At 39.5% G+C, this 25878-nt stretch overlaps 1 protein-coding gene across 1 annotated transcript in view; it reads right to left on the bottom strand.

The window, feature by feature from the left end:
• Positions 1 to 2119: 2119 nt before the first annotated feature.
• nfatc2a (nuclear factor of activated T cells 2a) overlaps positions 2120 to 25878 on the bottom strand; it is a 28179-nt gene continuing 4420 nt past the window's right edge. Inside the window, exons 4-10 of the mRNA XM_037683881.1 lie at positions 22890 to 23092; positions 22639 to 22811; positions 16802 to 16942; positions 14107 to 14162; positions 13875 to 14007; positions 13115 to 13789; positions 2120 to 2449 (exon numbers count right to left, since the gene is read on the bottom strand). Of these exons, the coding sequence (XP_037539809.1) occupies positions 2394 to 2449; positions 13115 to 13789; positions 13875 to 14007; positions 14107 to 14162; positions 16802 to 16942; positions 22639 to 22811; positions 22890 to 23092 (1437 nt within the window). The 3' untranslated portion in view covers positions 2120 to 2393. The remainder of the gene's footprint in view (positions 2450 to 13114; positions 13790 to 13874; positions 14008 to 14106; positions 14163 to 16801; positions 16943 to 22638; positions 22812 to 22889; positions 23093 to 25878) is intronic.

Genomic DNA, 25878 nt, shown 5'->3' on the forward strand with positions numbered 1-25878 from the left:
TCTGGCCATACAAGTTCTCTGCTCGTCGTCTGTCACTCAAGGGACGATGAGAAACTGTGCATGCTCTGTCCATAATCACGTGTGTCCATATCAACGGCACACAACATTCACAGATTAGAGATCTGATTATCACCATGCTGCATAAATTAAAAACAAACAAGTTGGGCCTCCAGTGAGTTCATCTGCTTGGGGCTCGGAACAGGAAGGGGAGCACTTTGATGAGTCACTGTCTGCTGTATTACTAATACTCATCTTAATGGGCACCGTTGAGCAGTAACTCCTGTCCACACAACAGCTATGTGTTATTTAGTGTTTAAATGCAAGAAAAATGTACTCCGGTTTCCTCCCACAGACCAAAAACATACATGTTGGACTGATTGGTAAATTTAAATTGTTCCTAGGTGTGAGTGAGAAAGTGAATGTTTGTTTGTCTCATTTGTCTCTATGTGTCTCTATGATGGACTGGAGACCTGTCCAGGGTGTCCCCTGCTTCTCGCACAGTGACTGCTGGACATGGGCACAAGTGACCCCCGTGACCCAAAAAGGAAGTGGGAGAAGATGATGGATGGATGGATGGATGGATGGATGGATGGATAACAAAATAGCCCAAAAAGACCATTCACAATGTCTATGGTTAATATTTATTGCTTCTTTTGAAGATACAAAAATAGCGTAATGAGAGATTTTTAAAGAGGCACAAGGAAATTGAAACACAAATAAAATATTACATCATTAATAATCTATCCATTAATAAAACATGAAAATAATACCACATATAGGAAAACCTACCATGAATATATATCATAGTTTCTATCTAAAATAAAATATTTTCCTTTGTAGTCAAACAGATTATGGAATGATGTGTCTATTACATGAGATCAATGAAATGAGACAACAAAAATGTTTTATTTCAGGCTTTGAAAACTTCTTAAAAATGTATCTAATATTTACAGAAAGGGGGGTTGTTTTGTACAGATTACATTCACTAAATATCAAATGTACTTGTGCTCTACTGGCTCTATGACAACTACTCAAAGATTAAATAACAGCTTTTCTAATTTGACATGATCATTTAGAGAAATAATAAACATTGTGATTCTAATTTCAGTTCTACTTTGGAGTGTTTTACCAATTTGTAATCATATTTTTTTGTTTGCTGTAACCTCACTGATACTTTGAGAAACTGAAACCCTCTGAGAAATACATAAAAACAACAAGTGCTTCTTCCTCTAACCAAGCTGCATTATCAGCAGGAAGTCTGTCCGTGTTGCTCTGCCCTGCCTACAAGACGTGCTGGTGAGTTCAGAAAACAATAAAAACACCTTTTACATTTTCAGGCACGACAGCTTTGCATAGGCAGCTTTTAGAGTAATGATTGTCACTGCAGAGAGACAGAAAGTACAAAATTTAAGCTCTCCGTGTTTTTTCAGACTTTGAGAAAAAACTAATGTTATTACAATCAATACTACTGATATAAAAATGTGATAAAAATACAAAATGTCCAACTTTAAATTATCACCCTATTCATAACTAATGAGCCTGAACTTGTGCAGGGAAATGTAAATCTGTATCTCAGGCCCCGTGGAGAAACTTTGGCACCTGAATTTGGTTAAATAAAAGTATAAAATAGTATGCTATTCACATGAATCACATATTATATTAAAAGTCTCTTCTCTCACCTCCCCTACCACCACTTTTTAAAAATGGTGCATATAAGGCAGTATGACATAATTCATTTTCAGATGTTTAAGGCTTTGTGCGTCTGTCTTCATTTACAAACCTGCACTGAGAATGAGATGATCAGCAAGAAACCTTTGAACAATTTACAGAAAGTTACACACAGACAAATACACACTTGTGCAAGAAGCACTGGAACATGCCCAACCACAAGATAACCCATGACATCATAGTTGTGCTTATTTATTTTGGTATGTCATTAACCCGTTTGGACTTTTTGGTGACATGCTGCAGAAGGATCATTGGCTAATGTAAGGCAAACAGGTTCACCACCTGAACACGTGAATAAAGCTATTTTACGGGTGTTATTGTTCTCCCATTGTTTTATACTTTGGTTTCTGAACATGAACTTGGAAAGACTAAATGAAGGTGCATGTGCTTGACTTTTCTGAGTGATCCTACTTGTTGAACATATTGGTGCTGGTGCCATACACTCTTGGTCCAATGATCTTGTCTTTTGGCCCAATTTAATATCAGGAACAAACTGAAGCAAACGCAGCAGGCAGGAGCTGATTTTTCTGTCTACAGGTGAAGAAAAGCTTGATGTAAGGTCTGTTTGCTGCTGGGAGTGTGGCGCCTCAGTAGAAGGCTGAAGCCTGAGAAAGTGGGTAATGAAGTCAGGGGACATGATGTCATTTCCTGCTTGGGTCTGCCGTCTATGTCTGCCCTCTGGCCTGAACGCCTGTCAGATCCTTTCGAATGATCTCATTCACTGTAAAAAAGAGAAAGAGAGGACTATTAGATGATTACAGGCTAAATCTAAGCCTGGATTTAACAGCAGTGTTCGAATGCATCCATGAAGACAACACAAATGGTGTAAAGATTAGATTCCTAAGCCATTCAGTTTGAAAATGTTTCAGTTCAGGAAGCACATTAAAACTGCACTGATACTGAGTCACTTCTGGAAGCAGGCAGCATTTTCTTGCTGTTGTTCAGCCAATTACAAGTGTGTGTATACACACACATCAACAGAAGAGGAAAAGGGCTTGAAATGGAAACTTTCATGGTGTGATAGTTCTAAAAATAGAAACACAACGGGTGTGTGTGTGGTGGTGTGTGTGTGTGTGTGTGGTGGTGGTGGTGGGGGGGGGGGGGGGGATAAAGCATACATCTGTGCACTGTGCCTGCTGACAATGAGCCTTCATGTTTTACTATTTTTCAAGTTTTGAATGTTTTGCAGAAAAAAAAAACATCATCTAAACTGTAAAGTGAAAAGGAAAACCTGAAGCCCAACCATCGGTGCTCTTTCTTCTTGAGTCAGCGCGCATGTTCAGGTGGTTTGGGGCTAAGCAGGAAGGAATGATGCTAATGTTTAACGTATCATCCTTCAGGAAACACTGCACGGTGCACTGGGGTTTGTCTGGGAGAACACGGCTAGAACAGCTCTGTGTCTCTTTGTCCCAGTGTTTCCAAATCGCCTTGGGAAACTCGTTATGTCCAATGAGTGATAAAAGTATTTCAATGTGGAGCAGAGAAATTTAAACACTTTCTGGATGCATTTACTTTCTACAAAGCATATCCTGATTTTTGTAACATGATAACGAGAAACACTTGCTCATTTAACAATTTGGCTTTTGACTTTACTGACATACGTTTGGAGTGTTACGATACATGAGCACCGAAGCAGCTTTCTTATTGGTCAGACATTATTTTATTTTATTTTATTTTTTCATTTCTATAAAAAGTTTAGATTAGTGTCTTCTCCTGCAGCTGGAAAAACTGTAACAACAAAATACTGGAGAACATGCAGTTTGATAGTAAATAATACTTGAACATTTGTTAGGAGTTCACTAAAGACATCCAGTGATACACAACAAACTTTAGGCAAACTGATTATAAAAACTAAGCTCTCTTTGGAGTGCTAGTCTCCCTTTACAAAATAAACATTTTAAAATTTACATGTGTCACAGAAACATGAGTATGAAAAGTATTTAACTGAGCTGGCCTTTAGATATTTTTTTATGATATTTACACAATCTCAGTTCAAATGTGATGATTTTTGACTTTTGGAAATTTCATTTTGGATCCTGATGAAGTCAAACACTAACCATTCATAAAGTCTGTGGTTATGAACTCACGTACTAAACTTGCTGTCTAAACATCCCAAATTTTAGCAAACTCAGTTTTCTAATGTTCACAAACTTTATACGTCCTATAAGTTGATGTTTATCTCAGTCCATCTTTTATCATATATTTGAAACATTCTTGTACTCTTGGGCGGCTGTGGCTGAGTGGCTTGAGCAGTTGTCCTCCAATGCAAGAGTTGGGGGTTCAATTCCACCAGCAGTCACATGCTGAAGTGTCTTTGGGCAAGACACTGAACCCTTCATTGCATTCAATGTGTGTCCCATCAGTGTATGAATGTGATCTAAAGCACTGATTAGTCTTTCTAGAGATCTGAAAGCAGATTGTAGTGTCTTGATACGATAGAAAGGTGCTGTACAGTCCATTTACCATTTTACTCAGCGTGGCTCGTCTGATGTAGGATTCATGGTTTTCTCTCAAACTCCCCTAAAGTAGAGTGCGCACATTCAAATTCTCATTGACGTCCATTGTACCCTATGCCCAATGCCCATTGCCCATGTACTGTGGGCACATAGAAATCATACGTGTGACCCTCAGGCTCTTACTGTTCAGATTCTCCCAACTATGGTTTTTACACAGCGACCGTTACTTTGCTTGTCTTATTGGGGCCGAGATGAGGTAGAGGCACGGCAGCCGACTCAGGACCCGAAAGGCCCAGGTTCAATCCCCAGCCATGCCCACATGTCGTGGTGTCTCTGAGCAAGACATCTAATTGTTAATTGCTCCCCGGGCGCCTACATAGCTGCCCACTGCTCCACCCAGGTTAAATGAAGAGAACCAGTTTCACCATTGTATGGGAACATACAACGATGACAACACATAGCACTTTATTTATTTAAGAGTGTAACCAGACAGTAAGATGCACATGTGTGGTTATCATGGTGACCCTAACAATGGGAGGAGCTTTAACATTTCTTTATCTTGCTTCTTTTTACAATTTACACATCAAGACATTGGCAGTTAGCTTTGAATATTACGAAAGAAAGTAAACTAAAATTTTAGAAAAAAGAAATGCATGCTGGAATTAGTTATAGAAAAAGTAAATGGGCCATAATTCTCTTCAAGGTTGAGTGATGCTTCAAAAATTATCCAACCAACACCCAGCATTTTTGTCAGCAATTACCTCAGATGCAGATGGGCTTCTCGTCTCCCACATTGTAATGGCGGGTAATTCAGTCATCCATAAAGAGCAATTTTAGCAATATAATACAATAATCTAATTTACAATAAAGGCTGTTTCTATTCTATTCTATTCTATTCTAATCACCATTGGGGATCATTTTGATGCTACATTTCTCTATATTTGCAAAAGCTAATGACCAAAATCAACCATCTTGGCAGTAATTGTCCAGTGGCATCAGATTAAGGCTTTTTCTGAGAGGCCAAGTTTTCCTACAGAAGCACCTCTGTCCACACATCAAGCTTTGATTTGCAAACATCCATCCATTATCTTTACCCGTTTATTCCATTTTGGGTCACGGGGGTCGCTGGTGCCCATGTCCAGCAATCACTGTGCGAGAGGCGGGGTATACCCTGGACAGGTCTCCAGTCCATCACAGGGACACATAGAGACAAACGAGACAAACTATCATTCACTCTCTCACTCACACCTAGGGACAATTTAGAGTTAGCAATCAGCCTAACATGCATGTTTTTGGTCTGTGGGAGGAAACTGGAGTACCCGGAGAAAACCCACGCATGCACGGAGAGAACATGCAAACTCCACCCAGAAAGGCCCCTGGACCGGGGTTTGAACCAAGGACCTGCTCGCTGAGAGGCAGCAGCTCTACCAGTTGCGCCACCGTGCTGCCCATTTGCAAACAAAGTTAATTATTTAACAAGTTGAATTCAGTGAGAAGGCACACCACTAAATCAGCCAAATTAAATGATTTTGCTTTTGTTTTGTTTTTGTACTTGGTCAGTTGCAATTTTTTTTCTTTGGGGAGTTCAAGGCAAAAGTTACCACAAGTGAGTCTCTTGATAAAAGTATCAATAAATCAGTAAACTATGATCCCTTTTAGAAAATATTAAGACATCTGGGGTCTACTATCTGGCAATCCTGAGTTGTTTTTTTTAGATAATTACAGGATTAAAGGAACCACTCTCTTTACCTAAAGCCATCTGTCAGTAACTGTAAAAATAATCTTGCCTTGACTGAATCTCAATCATTTTTGCAAGAGGGCATTCTGAGGTCTCACTCAAACATTTACTCAAGAACATTTAAACTGACCTGGTGCCGCTGCTTTAACAAGAGATTTTAACACGTAGTAACAGTAAAACCAGGGCTTAATTTGAGCTGGATCCTGCCAGAACAGGATCCGAGAACTCTCTTATTTTGATAGGGTGCGTTCCGGTAACTGTTTGCTTGGATCCGGTAACTCTTAGGCTTACTAATAATAAAGTTATGAACAAATTTGACTGCCTTGAATGAATAAAACTTATACTGGATATGTAAATTAAATAATTACATAAACACTCATTTTGAACACAACAAGCTTCCTAATATCACATCAGAACTGTCGCTTCACATTTCTGCTTCTGCTCTTAAAAAAAAAATCTTCGCCCCTAAAAGTTCAAAGTCATGGGCAATTTTATTAAAAACACAAAAATATAATTAAACATTTTGCACTACGCATGAGTTCCTGCACTTTTGTGAACAATCTGAGGTGTGACTCAATGCAGGAGTTATCTGAACTGCTTCATGAGCTGAGACCATCGTCTTTTTTTGCAGTTCATTGAAAGTTCAGAAAAGCATCCTGGTCGCTCCGACATCACTTCAATTACACGAAGCGATATCGGAGTGACCAGGACACTATTCTGAATTGAGCAAGAGGATTGAGAGCAACTCTTTTCTAAGCCAGTGACAAAGCGCCAAAGGTATAACATAGTATAATATAATAGCATAATAAATGTTGTAACAAGGTCAAGGTCAAGTTAATAACATAATAAAGGTATAGCGTAGTAAAGGGAGGAAAAGGTGTCATCCTCCTACTTTTCTTACTTGACCCACTACAGATAAACATAAACATTTATGTCTAATCAAATAGGCATGCACTAGACCAAGTGTCCCCAACTTCTCTGGGACCATCCGGTGGGGATGCTGCCCTTGCTCCAGGATATACATCAACACCTTTCTTGGTACAAACAGCAATATCTTAGATTATTAGTTTTCTTCCCTAACTTAAAGAAATGATAATTATACATGTATTGACTAGTTTCCACACTGGGAACAAAGGGCTGCACATTGCTGCTTATTTACACTACATTTAGATTTTCACTTGCATAATAATAAGGCAAAGGGTGCGACCCATAAAACCCAATTCAAGAACAAGTTTCTGCTGTTTAAACAAACCTAAACTCAGATGATTTTGAGCATTTGAGCAAACATATTAAATATTTTTCCATTGTCACCACTCATGTCAATGGTGCCAATCTTTTCTCAACTCACCACACTTACTGGATCTCTGTTCTGATGAAAAGGTTTTCTATCCAACCAACTAGCAGATCTTAGTCTCTCTGTCCTTCAGCATCTCCCATTTCTGTCAAATAATTTGCAGATGTGAAACCACAGCTGAACACAGGCTATATTTTATTAGCCGAGCAGCATTAGAGGATTTTCAGAATCGGCAGGAACAGCCAAACCAGGAGCTGTGCTGTCGTCACAACATCAGCGCCCTTATTTTTTGCATGCAGTGGAATTCCCTCTGCCTTAAAGACACTTTCATCTCCTCAGTGGTGCCACATATTTTTTCTCAAGTATAAAACAAGCTCAGAGAAGCAGCAGGAGTGCCACAGAGGGGCAGCACACAGTGGAGCTTTACTGATTCTAATGAACGCTTGGCACCGGCTGACTGTTTGAGGCAGGCAGAGGAACACTGGCCTGTTCAATAGGTGAGTGTCTGGCTCCTGAGTTCTGCACCAAAGACCTACTCTGTTTTCCAAGCCATGGTGGGGAAAAGAGACACCCTACAGTCAGTCAACTGAGTTCCTGCACACTGCCTGCCACAAGCTGGTTTGTCTGCAAGGTTTATGTAGTGAATTTGTTGATGTATTAGTGTTTGTGGTAGATTTATATGAGTTAGGTTGTGTTAGTTATGTGCAATCATAGAGACAACATAACATACAGTGATAGAGAGAAAAGGGGAAGCAGAGTGAGAGTGGACTGAGATTAAAGCACTAATCTAACCACACATCTGGTGTCAGTGCTGCTTTACATGTGTGCACTGGAAAAAATTTAATTTGTGCTAAAATCCAGCTGTTCAATAGTCCCGAGCATCTTTTTCTTATTTGTTGTTTATAATTCACCAATGATTTGTCTTTATGTGCAGCTTCGAAACAACAGAGTTTAATTTTGCACTCAGGATCTTTTTCAGAACTATTCTCCAACACCATGTGTGTTTTTGCTGAGATCAGCAAGATATTCCATTTTTAAAAGACTGTTGCAAGGTTTGATCATTATAAACAACATTTGACTGGTGTTTTTCAAAAGCTGGCAGGAAATGTTAGAGCTATAGATCAATTTCTACTGACTTTAAGCCCTCAGTTCTAACTCAGTCCAACTTAAAGAAAGCTCTGGTCCAAGGAAAGCAGCGATGGTTACTGATCTTCATATCACCCGCTGCCAAAAACCAAAAGGTGTGCAATAACAAAACCAGTTGTGAGAGAATGTTTTTGCACATGTGTGGGGGGTGGGGGGTGTTTATTTTTTTTTACAAACTAGTGGATGGATTTTAATGAACCTCTCAGAATTAATTACTTAAAATAAATAATTAGTGGATGTCCATCAAAGTCTGGTACTATGATTGGCATTGGAAAGGAACCTGGTAAATGAAGTTGGAATGGGACAGTCAGCGTTAGCTTTAAGTCCCGCCTACCCCGTGTAAATGGACAAGACATTGCCCTTGCTAAAAATAATAATAATCAATGGGAACTAATGGAGACTTAAATGTAGCTAGTGCACAAACTGGTTACAAAAATGCATAATGGCAGCTTTCGTAAATCAATTTCCGTTGGATTCAATTCCCAGCAACAATAAAAGTAGGGACGTTTGTCTAGTATTAGGTCTAATATTGCACATCTACAACTGACTGACCTTTGGAGTCAACTTAATTCAAGATGGCTGCCACGGTTAATCACCCTTAAGAAACACAAAACTAGCTGTGACTCGGTAAAATTTACAGATACTGGGGTCAAATTTAAAGGTAGTAGCTGAGGGTCCCCAACATGAAATCTGAGTGCTACACATGGCACAACAACTTTGCTTAAAACTTTAGCATTAATTGTTGGAGCTGTCTGTCTGTCAGCAAAATATCTAATGAACCACTAGACAGATTTTAGTGAAACGCTCACAAAGTAATCATTGGATGAACATTTACAACTGATCAAATGTTGGATTCAATCAAAGTCACGATGGTCACCACCGCTCGTCAACTTTGGCCCACACAAAATGGCTATAAGTGAATTTAGAGATATTGAGGTAAAAGCCAAAGCTAAAATGGTTCTGACATTTCTCAACATCTGATGATCTTAGTCTGAAAATCTGACATGAAAGGTAGCGGGCGACATGCATTCACAGAGTCGCAATTTCAAAATTTGTAATGTCAAATAATTTATAATTTAAAAAAATTTAATAATATTTGATTTGTGACATTTTTCAACATTTTAAGAACTATGCTTTTAAACCAAACATCAGTTATTGACAAAAACCTAGTATTTTATGTGAAAATGTTAACCTTGTGTCACCATCTCTATAAAATGCAAAACTCTTGACCCCCTTGTTTTACAATATAGTTTCTTTGGAAGAGATCTCCTCATCGTGTAAAGAGAAGAAACCTACAGATCCTGCATCTAATCTCTGAGACCGTCACCAACTGAAGCCATCGTTGAAGCGTGGCTGAGAAAGCTGCAGACTGAGATGGAAGTGAGCTGAGACTAATGTGTGTCCAACAGCCTGCTGCTGTGTGCTTTATCTTTCCTGGCCTGATCAACACTTGCTGGAACAATTTCACCTGCTCCACTGCCTCCAGGCTTTATTCCACACCCACTGAACCTGTCAGTCCCAGCTTTTAGAGGCTTTTCCAGTTGTTCTTTAAGTTGGATTTTTCTAACTGGGTCGTGCAGTAACGCCACATATTGTTGACCTTTATTTTAAAAAGGCTCCTAAAATGATGGCATCTTAGGAGAAGTAAAAAAATAAAAAGACTTTTTGTTTCAGAGTTTGAAGGTTAAAGAAAGATGTTATGAATGAAAAAGGTTTAAATGTTTTAAGCTTAAACCCAACGAAACAAACTTATTGTGTATTTTGTCCAACATTATTTTTATTGTAGCTGAAGGTCATGTTTGCATTTTTACTGGGTAAACTATAAAATACCACAAAGTATTTTTTGAGCCAGTGTGTTGTGCAGCAGTGCAACTCACAGAACTCCTTTTGTTTTTTCACAATAAGAGTCTCAAAAAATACAGTGTTGAGATTTTCAGTAAAACGTGCTGCAGCCTAAACTACTGGAAGTATCGAGAAGTTATTTACAGGAAAAGTTTGGCTCCAGATGTGTTACAATGTAAGACTATAAGTTATGTTTTTCTTTTTATTTAAATCTTATTTGAAGTTAAAATTCATTAAAAACATTTGGGTTTGTACATCTTTGTAATAATTATAGTTTTTATTTATTTATTCCAATTTGGTAACACTTCACAATAAGGTACATAAAATGTATTAACTAGTGGGGGGAACGAATCAGGAACGCATCAGGAATGAATCAGGAGCTAATGGGTAGTTAACCAGTACTTAATGGGGAACACAGCCAAGCCTTATTAGGGGACTAATTCAATTCAATTCAGTTTATTTATAAAGTGCCAAATCACAACAAAGTTGGCTCAGGGCACTTTACAGAAACGTTCACATAAAAGCCAATTAGTAAAGTTCTCTCTCTAAGGAATCCAGCAGACAAGTTGAATCTTGGCTTTGTTGCAGTCTCCCATCCTGAGCAAGCACAGTGGCAACAGTGGAAAGAAAAACTCCCTTTTAACAGGAAGAAACCTCCAGCAGAACCAGGCTCAGGACAAGTGGCCATCTGCTTTGACCGGCTGGTTTGTTACCACAGAAACATAGTTAAGATGACAGCAGTACAAGATTATGAAACTGATAATGTCTAAAAGAGAAAATCCAATAAAATCAGTAATCACTAGGAAACAAGTTTTTGACAATTACGAGCTGTGACCTCACTGGTGCAGGGTTTGTTCAGAACCCACATGGAGAATTTCTCCTCTGTTTCTGTGGTAACAAACCAGTAGTCCCCTAATAAGGCTTGGCTGTGTGTTCCCCAGTAAGTACTGGTTAACTACCCATTAGCTCCTGATTCGTTCCTGAGGCATTCCCTAGTAGTTAATCAAACTTTGTGTACCTCCAATATTAATCACAAAACAACTTCATTTTTGATATTTTGACTTGATTTTTAAAATACTGTTTCAACCTTAATAAAAAATATGCCAATTTTAGTTTAAAAAAGTTTATTTAAGAGTTTTTTTTAATTATCCCTATTACATAATTGTACTTTAGTTTGGCCAACTAACTGAAATAAACAAACAAAAAAATCACGGTGAGAATTAATGTGTGCAGATGATTTGAGCCCTCTGTGGGGGAGACGTAAGAAAATTTGGTTCAAAATGGACAAGACTTTCATTTTCTTGCCTCTAAAGTCAAAGTGAGTCAGGTTAATGTGGCAGTTTTTTGATCACAGTGCTGTGATGTGAGGATGTGGCATCTTTTTCTTTCTGTTTTCAGAAGTGATGTCCAGATGAGTCATGTTGACAATCTCCCTTTGATGAAAACGCTTTTGATAATTCCACCTTTAAAGATCTGAGATAATCTTTCTACACTTTACAGACAAACAAAAAGGGATTTTTTGTTTTTTTGTTCTTAGTGTTGGGAAATCCCTCCTTTCTTCCTCTCAGTAAAGCAGCGATGACACAAACAGCTGAACCTGTTAGACGAATCTCAGCTCAGTTAATGCATTCTGAATTTGACTTTCTGACACAAGTTATTAACGATGTACCATGATTATACTATTTTTTGGTGTTTTTAATGAAACAGCTTTAAATAAAACAAGTTTTCTGAGGACAGACGTGTTTTATTTGAACTGAGTCAAAGCTTCGGAAACTGACCGGCTGTGATCACTTTTCAAAGCTGGGAGGATCAAAAAGGGCTCCACTGGGACTGTTTCTCCAGCTCCTTGTTAATTCAGCAGCTCACAGCCCTGTTGCTGTTTACTGTGGAGGGAAGCCCTGCAAGTCTCATCCAAAAAACACAAATTCCATTACTCGTTTTTTTTCTCTCGCTGCGTTTCATTTTTTCCACTGAAACACACACAAATGCACACAGCCCCTTCCCTTTTCCTGCAAACTCCCCTCCACCCTCCTGCTATCTTACAGCGATCAGGCGGGATTTCTGGAGGGCAGCAGCTGCAAATAGGAATTCCTTGTGCCAGATTGTCAGAATCCCGTGGTCGGAAAAAAAAACAGGTCTCTGGTGGGCTCTCTCTTAGAATCGAGGGGCGTAAGGCCAAGGAGAAATCCTGGCCAACTATAACAAACAAAAAGGCTTTCCCCAGTTCTCCCAGGCAGCATGTTCCACTGGTTGACAATGGTTGCCATGGAAGCTGTTTTTCGCTTCATAACAGTGTCAACATGTCCAGGCGGTCGGCAAAGTGACACTCTTTTCTTCCTCTAGCTCTGTTGTTGCTCTGAGAAAGAAAAAAAAAGACGTTTCCTGATGTGTACTGGTGCCAGATGAACCCTGAAACCAGCAGATTGTTGTTGATTGGAGCAGGGTGAAACTTCAACCAGTAGACACAAACTGAAGTTGATGTGGATACTCTTCTGCTTTTATTATTGAAGATGAATGAGCGAGGAGAACCTTTAACTTCAACTCAAGGATATTAATTCTCTCAGAGGGTAATAGGTTGACAAGCGTTAAGTATAAACATATGACTCAACTCACCATTATTTCCTCTTTCAATGGAACACCTCTTGGCATGGATTGTTTTAAGTTTTTTCTTTGTTAAGAGGATAATACAGTGTGCAGGCTGTAGTGAGAGACAGCCCAGATACTGTAAATATCCTTGAATTGTTCTCAGGAGAACTCATATCTCTGCCGACAGGTCTTATCATCAGTTTATTTCATGCACATATCCATCACTCTGTTGGCCTACTCCCACTTCGTCCACCTCTCCACATTATTGCACTCGACGAACACAAACCATTCACACAAAGCATGAAAGTATGAACTTACACTCACCATCATCTAGGTAGGCCTGGTCCAAGTTCTCCTCCTTGACCGTCACACGTCTTTGTGCGCCTTCTGGAGCTTCCATCTGCCCGGTTCCAGACGGGACCCGGACTTTTGGCTGAATCACAGTGGGACAGGGCTGTGGGTGGGTCCCCACTGGTTGGGCCTGGGGATGTGTGGGGGACTGGGAGGCAGACTGTGGGGGGTAGCCGTCGCAGTAGATCATTTGATGGTTATCAGGCTGAGAGGGAGGAAGCGTCTGAGCATCTCCCGCTTGCAGCAGGTGGTGGTTGGTGGTAGAGAACTGGATGATGGAAGGGTGTTGAACTGCACTGATGGGACCAACAGAGTGAACTGGTGAGCCTGTGTGGACAAGGACTGACCGGTGGGGTTCAGGCATTGGCCCATCAGTTTGCCAAGTGCCGGGGCTGACGCTAAGACTCCTTCCTCCGCGGGAGTAGACTATAGCTGGGCTCTGGTGCTGGAAACGTGAATCTTGGCCTGGAAGGCTGGAGCTGAAACGTTGGCAAGAAGTCATGCCAGAGACCAGGCTGTTGTCTGGGTGGAGGACACTGCGAGGGTTATGGCAAAAAGAGTGAGGGGGCAAACCTAAAATCTGAGGTCCCCCAAAGCCCATGTGGTCTGCTTCATACTCATCTAAAGGCTCTGCCTTAATGTACGGAGCTAAAAGGAGAAAGATAAACTAATCAGATGACACTGAGCAATATTTAAGTTGAAGAGTAACACAGATTTGGAGCAGATTTCTTACATGCCAGTGGAGCGTAGGTGAAATGCTGAGGCTGGCTGCGTTTTCGCTTGCCGTTGATCACGTAGAAGTTAACTTTGACAGAATGGCACACAGATGTGTCCCGGTAAGATGGGACCTCTACAAACAGCATGCTCTGCAAAACAAAGCTCTATGACAACCCCATCCTGGTCGTTTTGTAAAGATAAGCTACCAAATATTACAGATATAACACTGTCTGACAAATAACACATACTGGCTGGCTCTTATCTTTGTCCACGGTTGCTTCCATCTCCCAGATTTGTTGGCCATCTAAGAAGTAAAAGGAGAACCTAATATCAGTCAGTGTGGTCAAATTGATAAGATTTGTTTGAAAAATCCTCATTAGTGGTAATATGGAGGCTTTAATGAAAAACATAAATGCAAAGTGAATTTTTTTTCTCTTTGATTATTCAAAGCAGTTCTTGTTTATTTCGTTTCTCAGCTACGTCGACCTAAAACTTGTAGCAACAGCTTGTGCTTGTAGATAAAACCACTTCCTGTCACACTAACAGACACAACTAAAAACAGAATCTGTAGGTTTACACCATGCACACACACACACACACCCACACAGATACACGCCCCCACAGTTGTTCATTAATCATAAAGACGTTTGACAGTAGAAGAGACACAAGCGTGTGCTCCTGAACGCAGCGCTGACAGACTGTTAATGTTACGGAGGATGTGACAAGAACCACAGATGTTCAGGCTGCTTAATGTGATAATGGTTTATGTTACATCTCACTTCATCAGATTAAATTCAAGAAGTCATTTAGGGCCACAAGTTCAAAACCAGTGGTGCAAACAGCACATGCTCAGAAACATGTGGAGTTCTGGTTCACTGTTTCTGTAGGTGGGAAGCCCTCGATCAAATTACAGATTAAGAACACATGGATTAAATGAGTCAGCACCAGAGAGGGGCATTTTACACACGCTGCCAAGTTGGTTTTTAATTTTAGATTTTAGTTTTATGAGAAACTCTCTTACATAATGTGGTGACAGCTTTCTTGGCATTTGCAGTTGTTTGCATTTGTTTCAGTTCTTCACTAAGGGATACCCCGATTGTCTCTCCCACCAGGAATAATTGTGAGAGGAGGCGGAGAGGGGGTGTGATGAAGAGTAGCTTTAACTTGGCCCGGGAATCTTTCCTTTTCTCCAGATGACTTTCTTCGTCCAAGGACAAAAATCAGGGGAGCTCCAGCCAGATGCAGCTGTCTCATTCAGAGGGATTCCACATCTGGACCGGTCCAGAACTTTGTGTCATAAAGAAACTCTCCAAAACAACGGCAATCCCTTTGGAGGCTCTTATTTTTCCTCTCCATGTTACTGTGTAGTGTTGTAACACAGCAATAGGGAATCCCCCCCAAAAATGTAACAAGGACATGCAACATGTGTGGAGTTTTTTGTTTGTTTGTTAGGGTTTTTTTTTTTTGGGGGGGGGGGGGGGGTGCTGTCTATAACTTCAAAACGAAGAAACTTTTTTGCTGAGAGAGCCCAACAGAGCCAGGGAGACACAAGATCAAACGAGTAAAGCAACCATCAAAACTGCACCTTCAAACCTTTCTACCAGCATCTACAGGCAGAGTGTTGAGAAGTGACTGAACCAGTGCAGCACATGAGCCCAGAGCCATGAAAACACAGTAAAACCTTAAAGTTTAGGACCGCGGACTTCATGTAAGACCATAAATACAGTCGTGGGAAAGTCCAAACTTTTTCAGTTCTAGGATTTAATTTTAGGACAAAATAAAAATAATCTAGTTTTACCAAGTTCTAAATATCCTCAACTAACTCAGAGGGTACAAAAATACACCAAGCAGAAAAGTTTACCCATAATGCACAGCAGCTTGTCTGGAAAAAACCAAATACTGCATGTTGATTCAAACACCTCAAACCAAGTGTGAAGCGTGGCGCTGAAGGGTTGACTGTTTTGCTGCCACAGGATCTGGGCACCTTGCAGCCACTGAGGTGACCATGAACTCATCTGCAGACAAAGGATGAGACTAATAGGAGGCCAGCTGTCTGACATCTGAAGCTTAGATTAGACTGGATCTTAAGAGAGGACAGAGATCCTAAACACAGCAACAAATCTGCAACAGAACAGCTGAAGAAACAGGAGTCAAGATGATGATCCAGGCAAAGTTCAGGTCTCAACGTGATTCAGATCCTGTGGTAGGACCTTAAGAGCTAAGCAGAAACCATTAACCACAAACCTCAACGAATTGAAGCAATGCTGTAAAGAAGAGTGGGCCAAAATTCCTCTACCACAACATGAGAAACTGAATTTCTGTTAAAAATCCCTGCAGAAAACCAAATCTGAAGGTCACTGCAGCCAAATGAGCTGCTGGATCCTGCAGTAGACCAAGTTTTTTTACACACAGCTTTTCCATTTTCCTTCATTTTTGTTTAATAAATACCAACATGTTGTTGAATCTGCTGTGTTTATGTTGGTCTAGTAAAATTTGAATAATCTCAAACCTGGTAAACAGCAGATCATTTTTGTCTTGATGTGTAAAACCCCAGAAGTGAAAGTGTGGACAATCATTTTTTCCATGACTGTAAGACAGTAAAGGTGAACATCATTCATAAACTAGGTGTTCAAAAACACACACATCTCTTCTGATGTGATGCCCAGTCGTTATCTGTGTAACAAAAATATCCTTTGATAAGACAAAATGGAAGCCAATGAGGGAGAAAAGGGCAGACGGAAGTAAGGTAGTATCCTTGGGATCATGCAAATGTTATAACTCATGAGTCCATCTGTACAACAATGGCTGGGAGAAGAAAGGTAACAGCAAAAACTTGTTGCACAAAGACTATGGCTCCTGAGTTCTCCGTTATCTGTCCAGTGCTGTGGTGTGACTGTGAGACTGTAATGAAATAGATGTTTTGTAGATTGATATAAAACTCACCCTGAGTCTTCTCCAGAAAAATGACCTTTGAGTCAGAGCTGAAGTTCTGCCCAGTCAGGATCATCTGCTGACCACCCAGAACAGAGCAGCTGTCCAAGTCCTGCTTCTCCACCATGGGAAGCTCATGTGCTGAACGTTGAGCTGCAGAAACACACAGAGGGGTGGAGAACTTTACTGGCTCAGTTTTTATGGTTTTATTTGTTTGTTTTATATTCATATAAATGTAACGTCTTTTTTGGCTGATGGACAGAGCCTGGATTATTCAATTTGGCATTTTAACCTGAAAATGAGTCATGCCGGTCATCTGGTGAAAAAAATAGATATCCATACCTCGAACCTAAAGTAAGGCATCTACCAGCTGTCAGCACGGTGGTGATTTGAGTTTTCTTTACAGATACATGACCCATACATACATGATACATGATAATTAGTTGTTTTTTCTCAAGAGAAAAGTAATTACCCAGAAGTGACAAGACACTTTACAACAAAGAAGTGGGAATGAGTTGTTCAGGAATCACAGATATGACTCTTACTTTTACTACTGATAAGTATCATTTGAAATGAGTCAAATCACAACTTGTGGAGGTTGGAAGAGAGAAGACTTAGCTTATGCAGAGTAAAGTGATTTACAGGAAGGGGACAAAAAAAAGGATCACAAATACTGATGTAATTTGATATAAATAGTTATATCAAACCATTTATATGGTTACACAGCATCTTGTTTTCCTGTTCACACTCATACACTGGTGGTATTTCAATGACTCTTTGTTAGAGCTGCAATTTCTATTTTGAGCCTGGGCCCGTCGGGCCACATTGATGTGCTTGATGGGCAGGCTGGGTTGGTCTCAGGCTTTTGATGCAGTTTTACAAATCATACAGCACAAAGAAAACTAAATAAGAATGCACAATATAAAATTGTGTTAATCTACTTGTAGAGGAGGAGGCAGGTCCGACCAGCTGGTTTAAAGAGGTAAAAAAATGTTATAAGCTTCAGATGGACAAGGGGATCATCAGCTGCGCGCGTCTGCTGACTGGACAGTTGAAAGAGGTAAAAAATGTCCCGGTAAGCTTCAGATGGATCACCTGATCACCAGCCGCACGTCTCCACACCTGCTGTCATCTACGGAGAAGGAAGTATTGGAAGCTACAAAAGCCGAAGCGAGCAGCGCGTTCAATTAAAATAGCCTTGTTCCATATTTTTCCAAACAATTTTGCTCTAAAAATATTTTTGTTCATCTGTATATATACTATCTCTAGTCCTCTGTCAAATGAGACAACTTTAAATATTTCACTAGAGCCTGATTTATGTTTGGACAGTTTTTGTCCTGTTGAGCTCTGAATTGTCAAAAATAATAACCTCATCCAAACCATCCACATGCCTGCTAGATCCCATCCCAACCAGACTGTTTAAAGAGGTATTTCCCCTAATTAATGTCCACATTTTGGATCTACTTAATTTGTCTTTAATGGATGGTTATGTACCACAGTGTTTTAAGGTTGCTGTAATTAAACCTTTACTTAAGAAGTCTGATCTTGATTCTGAAATTCTGGCCAACTATAGACCTATATCTAATCTAACTTTCATCTAAAAAATTCTAGAGAAAATAGTTGCAGGTCAGTTGCGTGAACATCTACAAAGAAATAATCTGTTTGAAGAGTTTCAGTCAGGGTTTAGAGCTCATCATAGCACAGAAACAGCACTAGTAAAAGTCACTAATGATATTCTCATGGCCTCAGACAATGGACTTGTGTCTATACTGGTCCTGTTAGACCTCAGTGCTGCATTTGATACAGTTGATCACAATATTTTACTACAGAGGCTTGAATATGATATTGGGATTACAGGAACAGATCTAAAATGGTTTAAATCATATCTATCTGATAGATTCCAGTTTGTAAATGTAAATAATAAATCTTCTTCATACACCAAAGTTAGTCATGGAGTTCCTCAAGGCTCTGTGCTTGGGCCAATACTCTTTACTTTATATATGCTTCCATTAGGTAAAGTTATGGATAAATTTCCATTGTTATGCTGATGACACACAATTATATTTGTCCATTAAACCCAATGAATCCAGTCAGCTACTTAGACTACAAGCATGTCTTAAAGACATAAAAACCTGGATGACCCTTAATTTTTTCCTGTTGAACACAGACAAGACTGAAATTTTGGTTTTTGGACCTGAGCACCTTAGGAATTAATTTTTCAGTCTTCCTCCCTCCTTAGATGGCATTAATCTGTCCTCCAGCTCTAATGTTAAAAATCTTGGTGTTATTTTTGATCAGGACATGTCTTTTATCCTCCACATTAAAAACGTTTCTAGAACTGCCTTCTTCCACCTGCGTAATATCACTAACATTAGAAACATCTTATCTAAAAATGATGCAGAAAAACTGGTTCTTGCATTTGTCACGTCTAGACTGGACTATTGCAATGATTTATTATCTGTCTTTAAAACGTCTTCAGTTGATCCAAAATGCTGCTGCCAGAGTCTTAACTGGAGTTACTGGGAGAGATCATATCTCTCCAGTTTTAGTTTCTCTCCATTGGCTCCCTGTCAAATCCAGAATAGAATTCAAATCTTACTTCTAACCTACAAAGCTCTCAACAACCTAGCTCCATCTTATATTACAGATCTTATTATTCCATATTTTCCTAACAGAGCACTTCGCTCTCAGACTGCAGGTTTACTTGTGGTTCCTAGAATTTACAAAAACAGAATGGAAGGCAGATCTTTCAGTTATCAGGCTCCTCTCTTGTGGAACCAACTTCCAATCTCTGTCCGTGAGGCTGACACATTATCCAGTTTTAAAACTAGGCTTAAGACTTTCCTTTTTGCTAAATCCTATAGTTAGGGTCGGCTTGGGCTTCCTGAGCTGTCCCTTAGTTATGCTGCTATAGGCTTAGACTGCTGGAGGACAAACTGACCACAGTTTTCACTCTGCTACTGTCTTTACTTTCTCTACTCAACCTGTTTTGTATTTGTAATTGTTTTTTCTATCCTTAACATGTGTTTTTTTGTCTTTCAGATACACCTGGACCTGCCATTCTATGTTCGTCTGTCTCTCCTTCCTGTCCTCTCAACCAGCCGGTCAAAGCAGATGGCCGCTTGTCCTGAGCCTGGTTCTGCTGGAGGTTTCTTCCTTTTAAAAGGGAGTTTTTCTTTCCACTGTTGCCACTGTGCTTGCTCAGGATGGGAGACTGCAACGAAGCCAAGATTCAACTTGTCTGCTGGATTCCTTAGATAGAGAACTTTACTAATTGGCTTTTATGTGAATGTTCCTGTAATGTGTCCTGAGAAATAAACTGAATTGAATTGAATTATAATTGTCATGAGTCTATTTTGATTAATTAGTTTAATGGGACAAGCATAAATATATTACCACTTTTAAAACCTTGTGGGCATCATGTCCTTTTAAATAGCACAATCTCAATGATTTTACTTTGTTCTGTCAGATTCAAAGCCAGGAAGAAAAAAAAAGCAACACACCAAAATGGAAGTCGGTAACAGTTGCTTTTCAAGTTTTCATGTTTACAACGTGCATGGGTGGACAGAGGGTATTTCCAATTCCCCCTCTTCAATGGTGGACAAAAAAGTGGGTGCAGCTGCTCAGCTGCTCCACTGATCGCACATCTATGTTGGGTAAGACAGGAATTAATTTACAAGTGGACCTGATTGAAAGTGGGTGGCCTTAAATTTTAGCAAAACGTTTTAAATACTTGGAAAATAAAAAAAAAACATGATAATAATACAATTTATTTTGTTAATGTTGTCTACAGACTGTAGGGATAATGTCAATTAAATTACTGATGAATTACTTTATACTAAAAACAATGTGTGTTTAGAATATTTAAAATCATATGGGATATATTCAGAAACAAAAAACACAAAAACTTCTAATCAAGTCATAAATGTTGGACCTGTAATGTACAATCATAGTTTACAAAAACATATAAGGTTCCAAAATCAAACACAAGCACAATCAAGTATTATTTCAATTATTTGATAAAGTTATTCAGTTTAACAGGTAGCCTAGATATTTCTTTGTGTATGGTTTATTTTAAGTAGCTAAAAAAAAAATTAAAATTAAAATTGGAAAAGATTAGCTGTTTGGATAGGATGAAGTGCATGGAACAGATCTCATGGCTGGCTGCTGTTATCCAGCTGTTAAAGTCAACTTTTCTTCAGCTGGTTAGTTTCCAGTCAGGTTTCCCTCAGGTGTGATCTAACACCCGATAAAGGCTGCCCTTTGTGCACCAAGTGGGTTTTTAAATCAAATCAATTCAAACCAATCTGTTTTTTTCTTGTCTGAGGGGAAAGGAAATTTCTAAAATGTCTAATTTCTTCTGAAACCAGTTTCTGGATGAGTTGGACTTTCTGCTCAGCTGTAACAAGAAGCCATTGATTCAGATAAAACTCTGCACTTAATGAAGGAAGTTGACTTTAGTACCTTTGAACAGGTTAGTTCCTCCTACTTTACTGTAAATGGACAAAACAAAGAGGATGCTGCAGTCAGCAGGCATGACAGATCATCTGTCCTATGACATGTTGCAACATTTGTTCCAGCCTTTTACGTCACTGGAGACAAGATGGGAAACCATTAGCAAGAGATTTTGTGGTACACCTTCGTTTTAGTAACAGAAACTGCATGAAGCAAATCATACTTGAAGATAGGGCTGTCATGATAACAAATTTTGCTGGGCAAATAATTGTCTCAGAAATTATCAAGATAAATGATAATATTGCTTGAAATTTGACAATAATTAATAATTAATGTCAAATTTAAGAAGGAATGTTGGTTAATTTTTGTGTGTAGTACATTTTTAGACCACTGGATGGCAGTATTAGACTGTTTGACCCGAAGGATGGATAGAGATGGTGTGAGCAGCGTGTCTCTTTAAGAAAAATGGGAGGGAGGCCCCTTGACGTGACATGGGCTGTCTCTCTTCCTGTTTTGTGGTTCTCAAAATAGTGGACGCTCGGTGTGGTGTAAGCTCTTTAGCATAGCATTTTTCACACAAAGCTTTTAATAAAAAATCAGTTAAGTTCTCAGCTTCTTTTTGCAGAGAAAAACAACTTTTTACACGAAGGCACAGGTTTCAACCGTGAATTTTGGAGCTTTGACAAGACAGAGGTTTTTTTCCTGAGGTTGACCTGTTAGCTTAGCTCATAGCTCAGCTTCTTAGCTTAGCTGCTTTTAATGATCCAAAAACACAATGTTGGACAGTTAAAATGGACTTTAAAGAGAACAGAGAAAGGCAGGGGTCAGTGAAGAGCACCAGAGTTGAGCCTTTTGTCATCCAGTGTCTTCAGTAGAAAGAGAGAGACATAAAGAAACAATAAAGCCGATAAATGAAAATGGGGTAGATAATTTTAATTTATCATGCGATTAATTGATTTAGTGTTTATCGTGACAGGCCTACTTGAAGAAATGGTTTTCTGAAGGTAGATAAGGAGCATTTTTGTTTGAGTTGCGATTACACCAGGAACTTTAATAACGCTGTGTAAACATGCATCAGTGTCCCCAAGCAGGCCTTACTGAGTACATCCAAACAGGTTCCCTGAAGCAAGCAGAGCACTCACTGGATGGAAGCCCTGCTTGAATGAAAAGCTCTTTATGCACAAAATGCTGGCTACATGCTCATTTGAATGTGGGTTCCTTTTTAATGATGTTTACTTTGTATAAAGTTTTGTTAAATGTGGACAAGCAGTTTGGCCTCAATGGAAAGCACGAAGAATTTAAGAAGTCAAAAATCTCTCTGTACTTAAACCATTTTCAAGAAAAGCAAAAACTAAAGCGATGAAAGGAGACTCATAGATGTGTTCACTGCTTACAGCACTCAATGGGATGTGAGGCCACTTGGAGAGAGACGTGCTGTCCTCCAGGCTGGGGTATGTGCACACGAAACACCAGACGAACTCGGGTGTTTTTCCGCCCAACGTCTGTCTCGCCTTTCCTCAATTCAATATCAGCATTTCTGAGCTTTAGAATCCCAGCACAGTCAATTCTGAGGAGAAAGATGGACGGGTGTGAGCAGACCTGCGGGTAGAAATTTTACAGCAAAGTTGGACTGAAGCGGACTCACATTGCTTTCATGTTGTTCTTTGGCTCCAGTGGGATCTCAAGGACTTTGGTGCCGTTGATGATCTTCTCAAAGCTGGTGGTGGTGACTGTCTTGCCGGTGATCCGATGAACTTGGTAAAAAGCGTGGGGCTTGAGGATGCGCTCATCTGCTGTACCAATAAAAATCTGTAGGCCAAGGGGGTCTTTGCCTCTGTAGCCAAGTAACTGCAGACACATAGAACAGTCATGTAAAACAGAAACCACACTCTGCTTCAGTTAGGAGAAAACAAATCTATAAAAACTTATCTATTTATTAAAACTCTTTAAATAGTGCATACATAGCTTCAGCTGGTGAGAAACTAAATCCAGTCCTGAGTCAACATCTTGAACCATGTTTAGCAGCATGACGTCTCAGTTATTGTCCTCTATAGGACTTTATCTGTCTTTAACACAGAGTGGAAACCTTTTGACCCAAACTTATTTATGCTTTTACATCGAGGCAGGTGTAGGTCAAATAACATGATTTCAACTGATACAGCAACATCACATTTATAATCCTTTTCAGTCATGTAGTTGTAAATTTGCTGCTCAGTTTAGGATCATTGTTCTGTTTAATGACCCAGTTTGGTCCAAGTTCCAGCTGTAGGGCAGATGTCCTCGCATTTGTCCCCAGAATATTTTGCCCTATAGGAGAGTTCACTGTCTGCTCAGTGACTGCATGGAGTCCAGGTCATATGGCTGCAAAATAAGCCCAAACCATCATCCCTCCCCCTTTTCTCATTCAACCTTTATTTATTAGGTTAATCCCTTTGAGCCTCGGGGACTCATTTACAAGAGAGACCTGAAGACTTGAGACCACCTGTGCCTGATGGTTGGTGTGAGGAGGAATTTGTGTTCATATGCTGTTTATGATTTTCACCTATGTGGGGCGGCTGTGGCTGAGTGGTTAGAGCAGTCGTCCACCAATGCGAGAGTTGGGAGTTCGAATCCACCAGCAGTCACATGCTGAAGTGTCCCTGGGCAAGACACTGAACCCCTCATAGCCTCTGATGTGTGTCCCATCGGTGTATGAATGTGATCTAAAGCTCTGATTAGTCTCATTAGAATGATTTGTTCAATTAGCTTTGTAGAGATCTAGTAGAGTGCTGTATGAATGGGTAAATGAGGACACAGATTGTAGTGTGAAGCGCTTTGAGTGTCTTGAAATAAGATAGAAAGGCGCTATATAAGTACAGTTCATTTACCATTTACCTAATGTGCCGCAGTGCATTATGGGTAAACGTTTTGAACATTGCACAGTCTCACTTCAAGGAAGACTTACTTGTTAAGACAAGCAGGTGTCTTTAATGATTTCACTATGATGCCAAACAACATTACCAGATTTAGTACAAATATCTAATAACATTACTGATGTCTTTCCTGCTTGGCATTGTGCTTACACACACACCTGCATGCTCCAGAGCAGCAACCTGACAACACTCCTGCTTTTATAGAGCTGCTCACACTGACAATGATCAGTTAAGAAATGCATGTGATCAGCAGCAAGTGACTGATGCATCATGTGGAAACTGTTATGTTAGTTTGGTCTTCATCTTCATTCGAACTTCTTTGGTGGATTTAGTTTTCACAAACTGCTTCTGCTTTTTTGGTTGAGTTTTTGTTTTCTAAATATTGACACAGTAGAATATGTTGTGTGTTGCTGTTCACCTGTGGTTGTGTTTATTGAACTGTTTTGCATTAAATCTACAGTAGTAAGGAACAGCAGTCTGCAGACTGCGGCTCTGGGACCACATGCAGCTTTCCTTTGCAGCAGCTCTCTGGAGCTTTGACCAAAACTACCATATTTTTCACCCTATAAGTCGCAGTTTTTTGCACAATTTACATGCCCTGAGACTTATACACCGAAGCGACGTATTTATGTTTTTTATTCTTCCCATAATTATAAACCAATTTCTGGCTGAGATATGACCGTTTTCACTCATACTAACATTGAAAATATTGAACATTATTATTTTCAGCCACTAGATGGCACTCCAGCTGTATGGCATGCTGTTGTATCATGTAATAGGTAAATGTGGCTATTAATGACACAATCGGCTTGCCAAAGACTGACAAAGTAGTCTGCCTGGAGCACCTGTCAAATCAGCTTCGTTTCGCTGCACCGCCCCGGCGAATTGCAGCTAATTTGACCATTGAAGTGCATTTATTAAATAAAAGTTCAACTGAGACACACCTTTACTATAAAGTTGAGCAAACAAATAATTGTTTTAGGTGCTTGTCTTGTTAAATTTCAAAGCAATGCACGAGTCACCCTCTGCACGTTCATGTTTCCACGTATCGGCTTTGAAAATGCAGCTGATTTGACCGTCAAAGTGCATTTATTAAAGAAAAGTTAGACTGAGACATAACTTTACTATAATTTCGAGCAAACAAATAATAGTTTTTAATGTGGTTATCTTATTAAATTTTTTGTTAAAGTCCTCCCGTGCACGCCTCTGTGGCCGCCATTTGGCAGCCAATCGATTTTTGGCACAACACCGGCCCACATTTCCTGGTTGTCAGCGGTGATGCATAATAGATGCGACGTATTTGGCGAAGCGACATATTTATGGATTTTTCCACTTTATTAGACATATTTAGACTGATGCGACTTACAGGGCGGTGCGATGTGTACAGCAAAAAATACGGTAACAAGAAAATAGTATTTAAATTCAAAACTACAGAAATGTACAGTATAAGTCATTCTAATAATACTAAGAATTAGAAGTAACAAATCACTTGTGATTAAAAAAGATAAAATTTTAATTTTGAGATTAAATTTATCACAGTCACAATCCAACAAACTGACCCTATCTTTGTATGATTTTAAAATGAGAAAGTCACAATTTTTACAAATATTAAAAAGACTAAAACAACCTGCATAGTTATTTGTTTAGATTTTATTAACAGGGGTCTAAACATGAAAACGTTTTTATAGGAGTTTGGTCATCATCTTTGTAAAAATGCATATA

This window comes from Nematolebias whitei, chromosome 11 (assembly GCF_014905685.2).
Source record: "Nematolebias whitei isolate Nwh7 chromosome 11, NemWhi1, whole genome shotgun sequence".
Taxonomy (NCBI): Eukaryota; Metazoa; Chordata; class Actinopteri; order Cyprinodontiformes; family Rivulidae; genus Nematolebias; species Nematolebias whitei.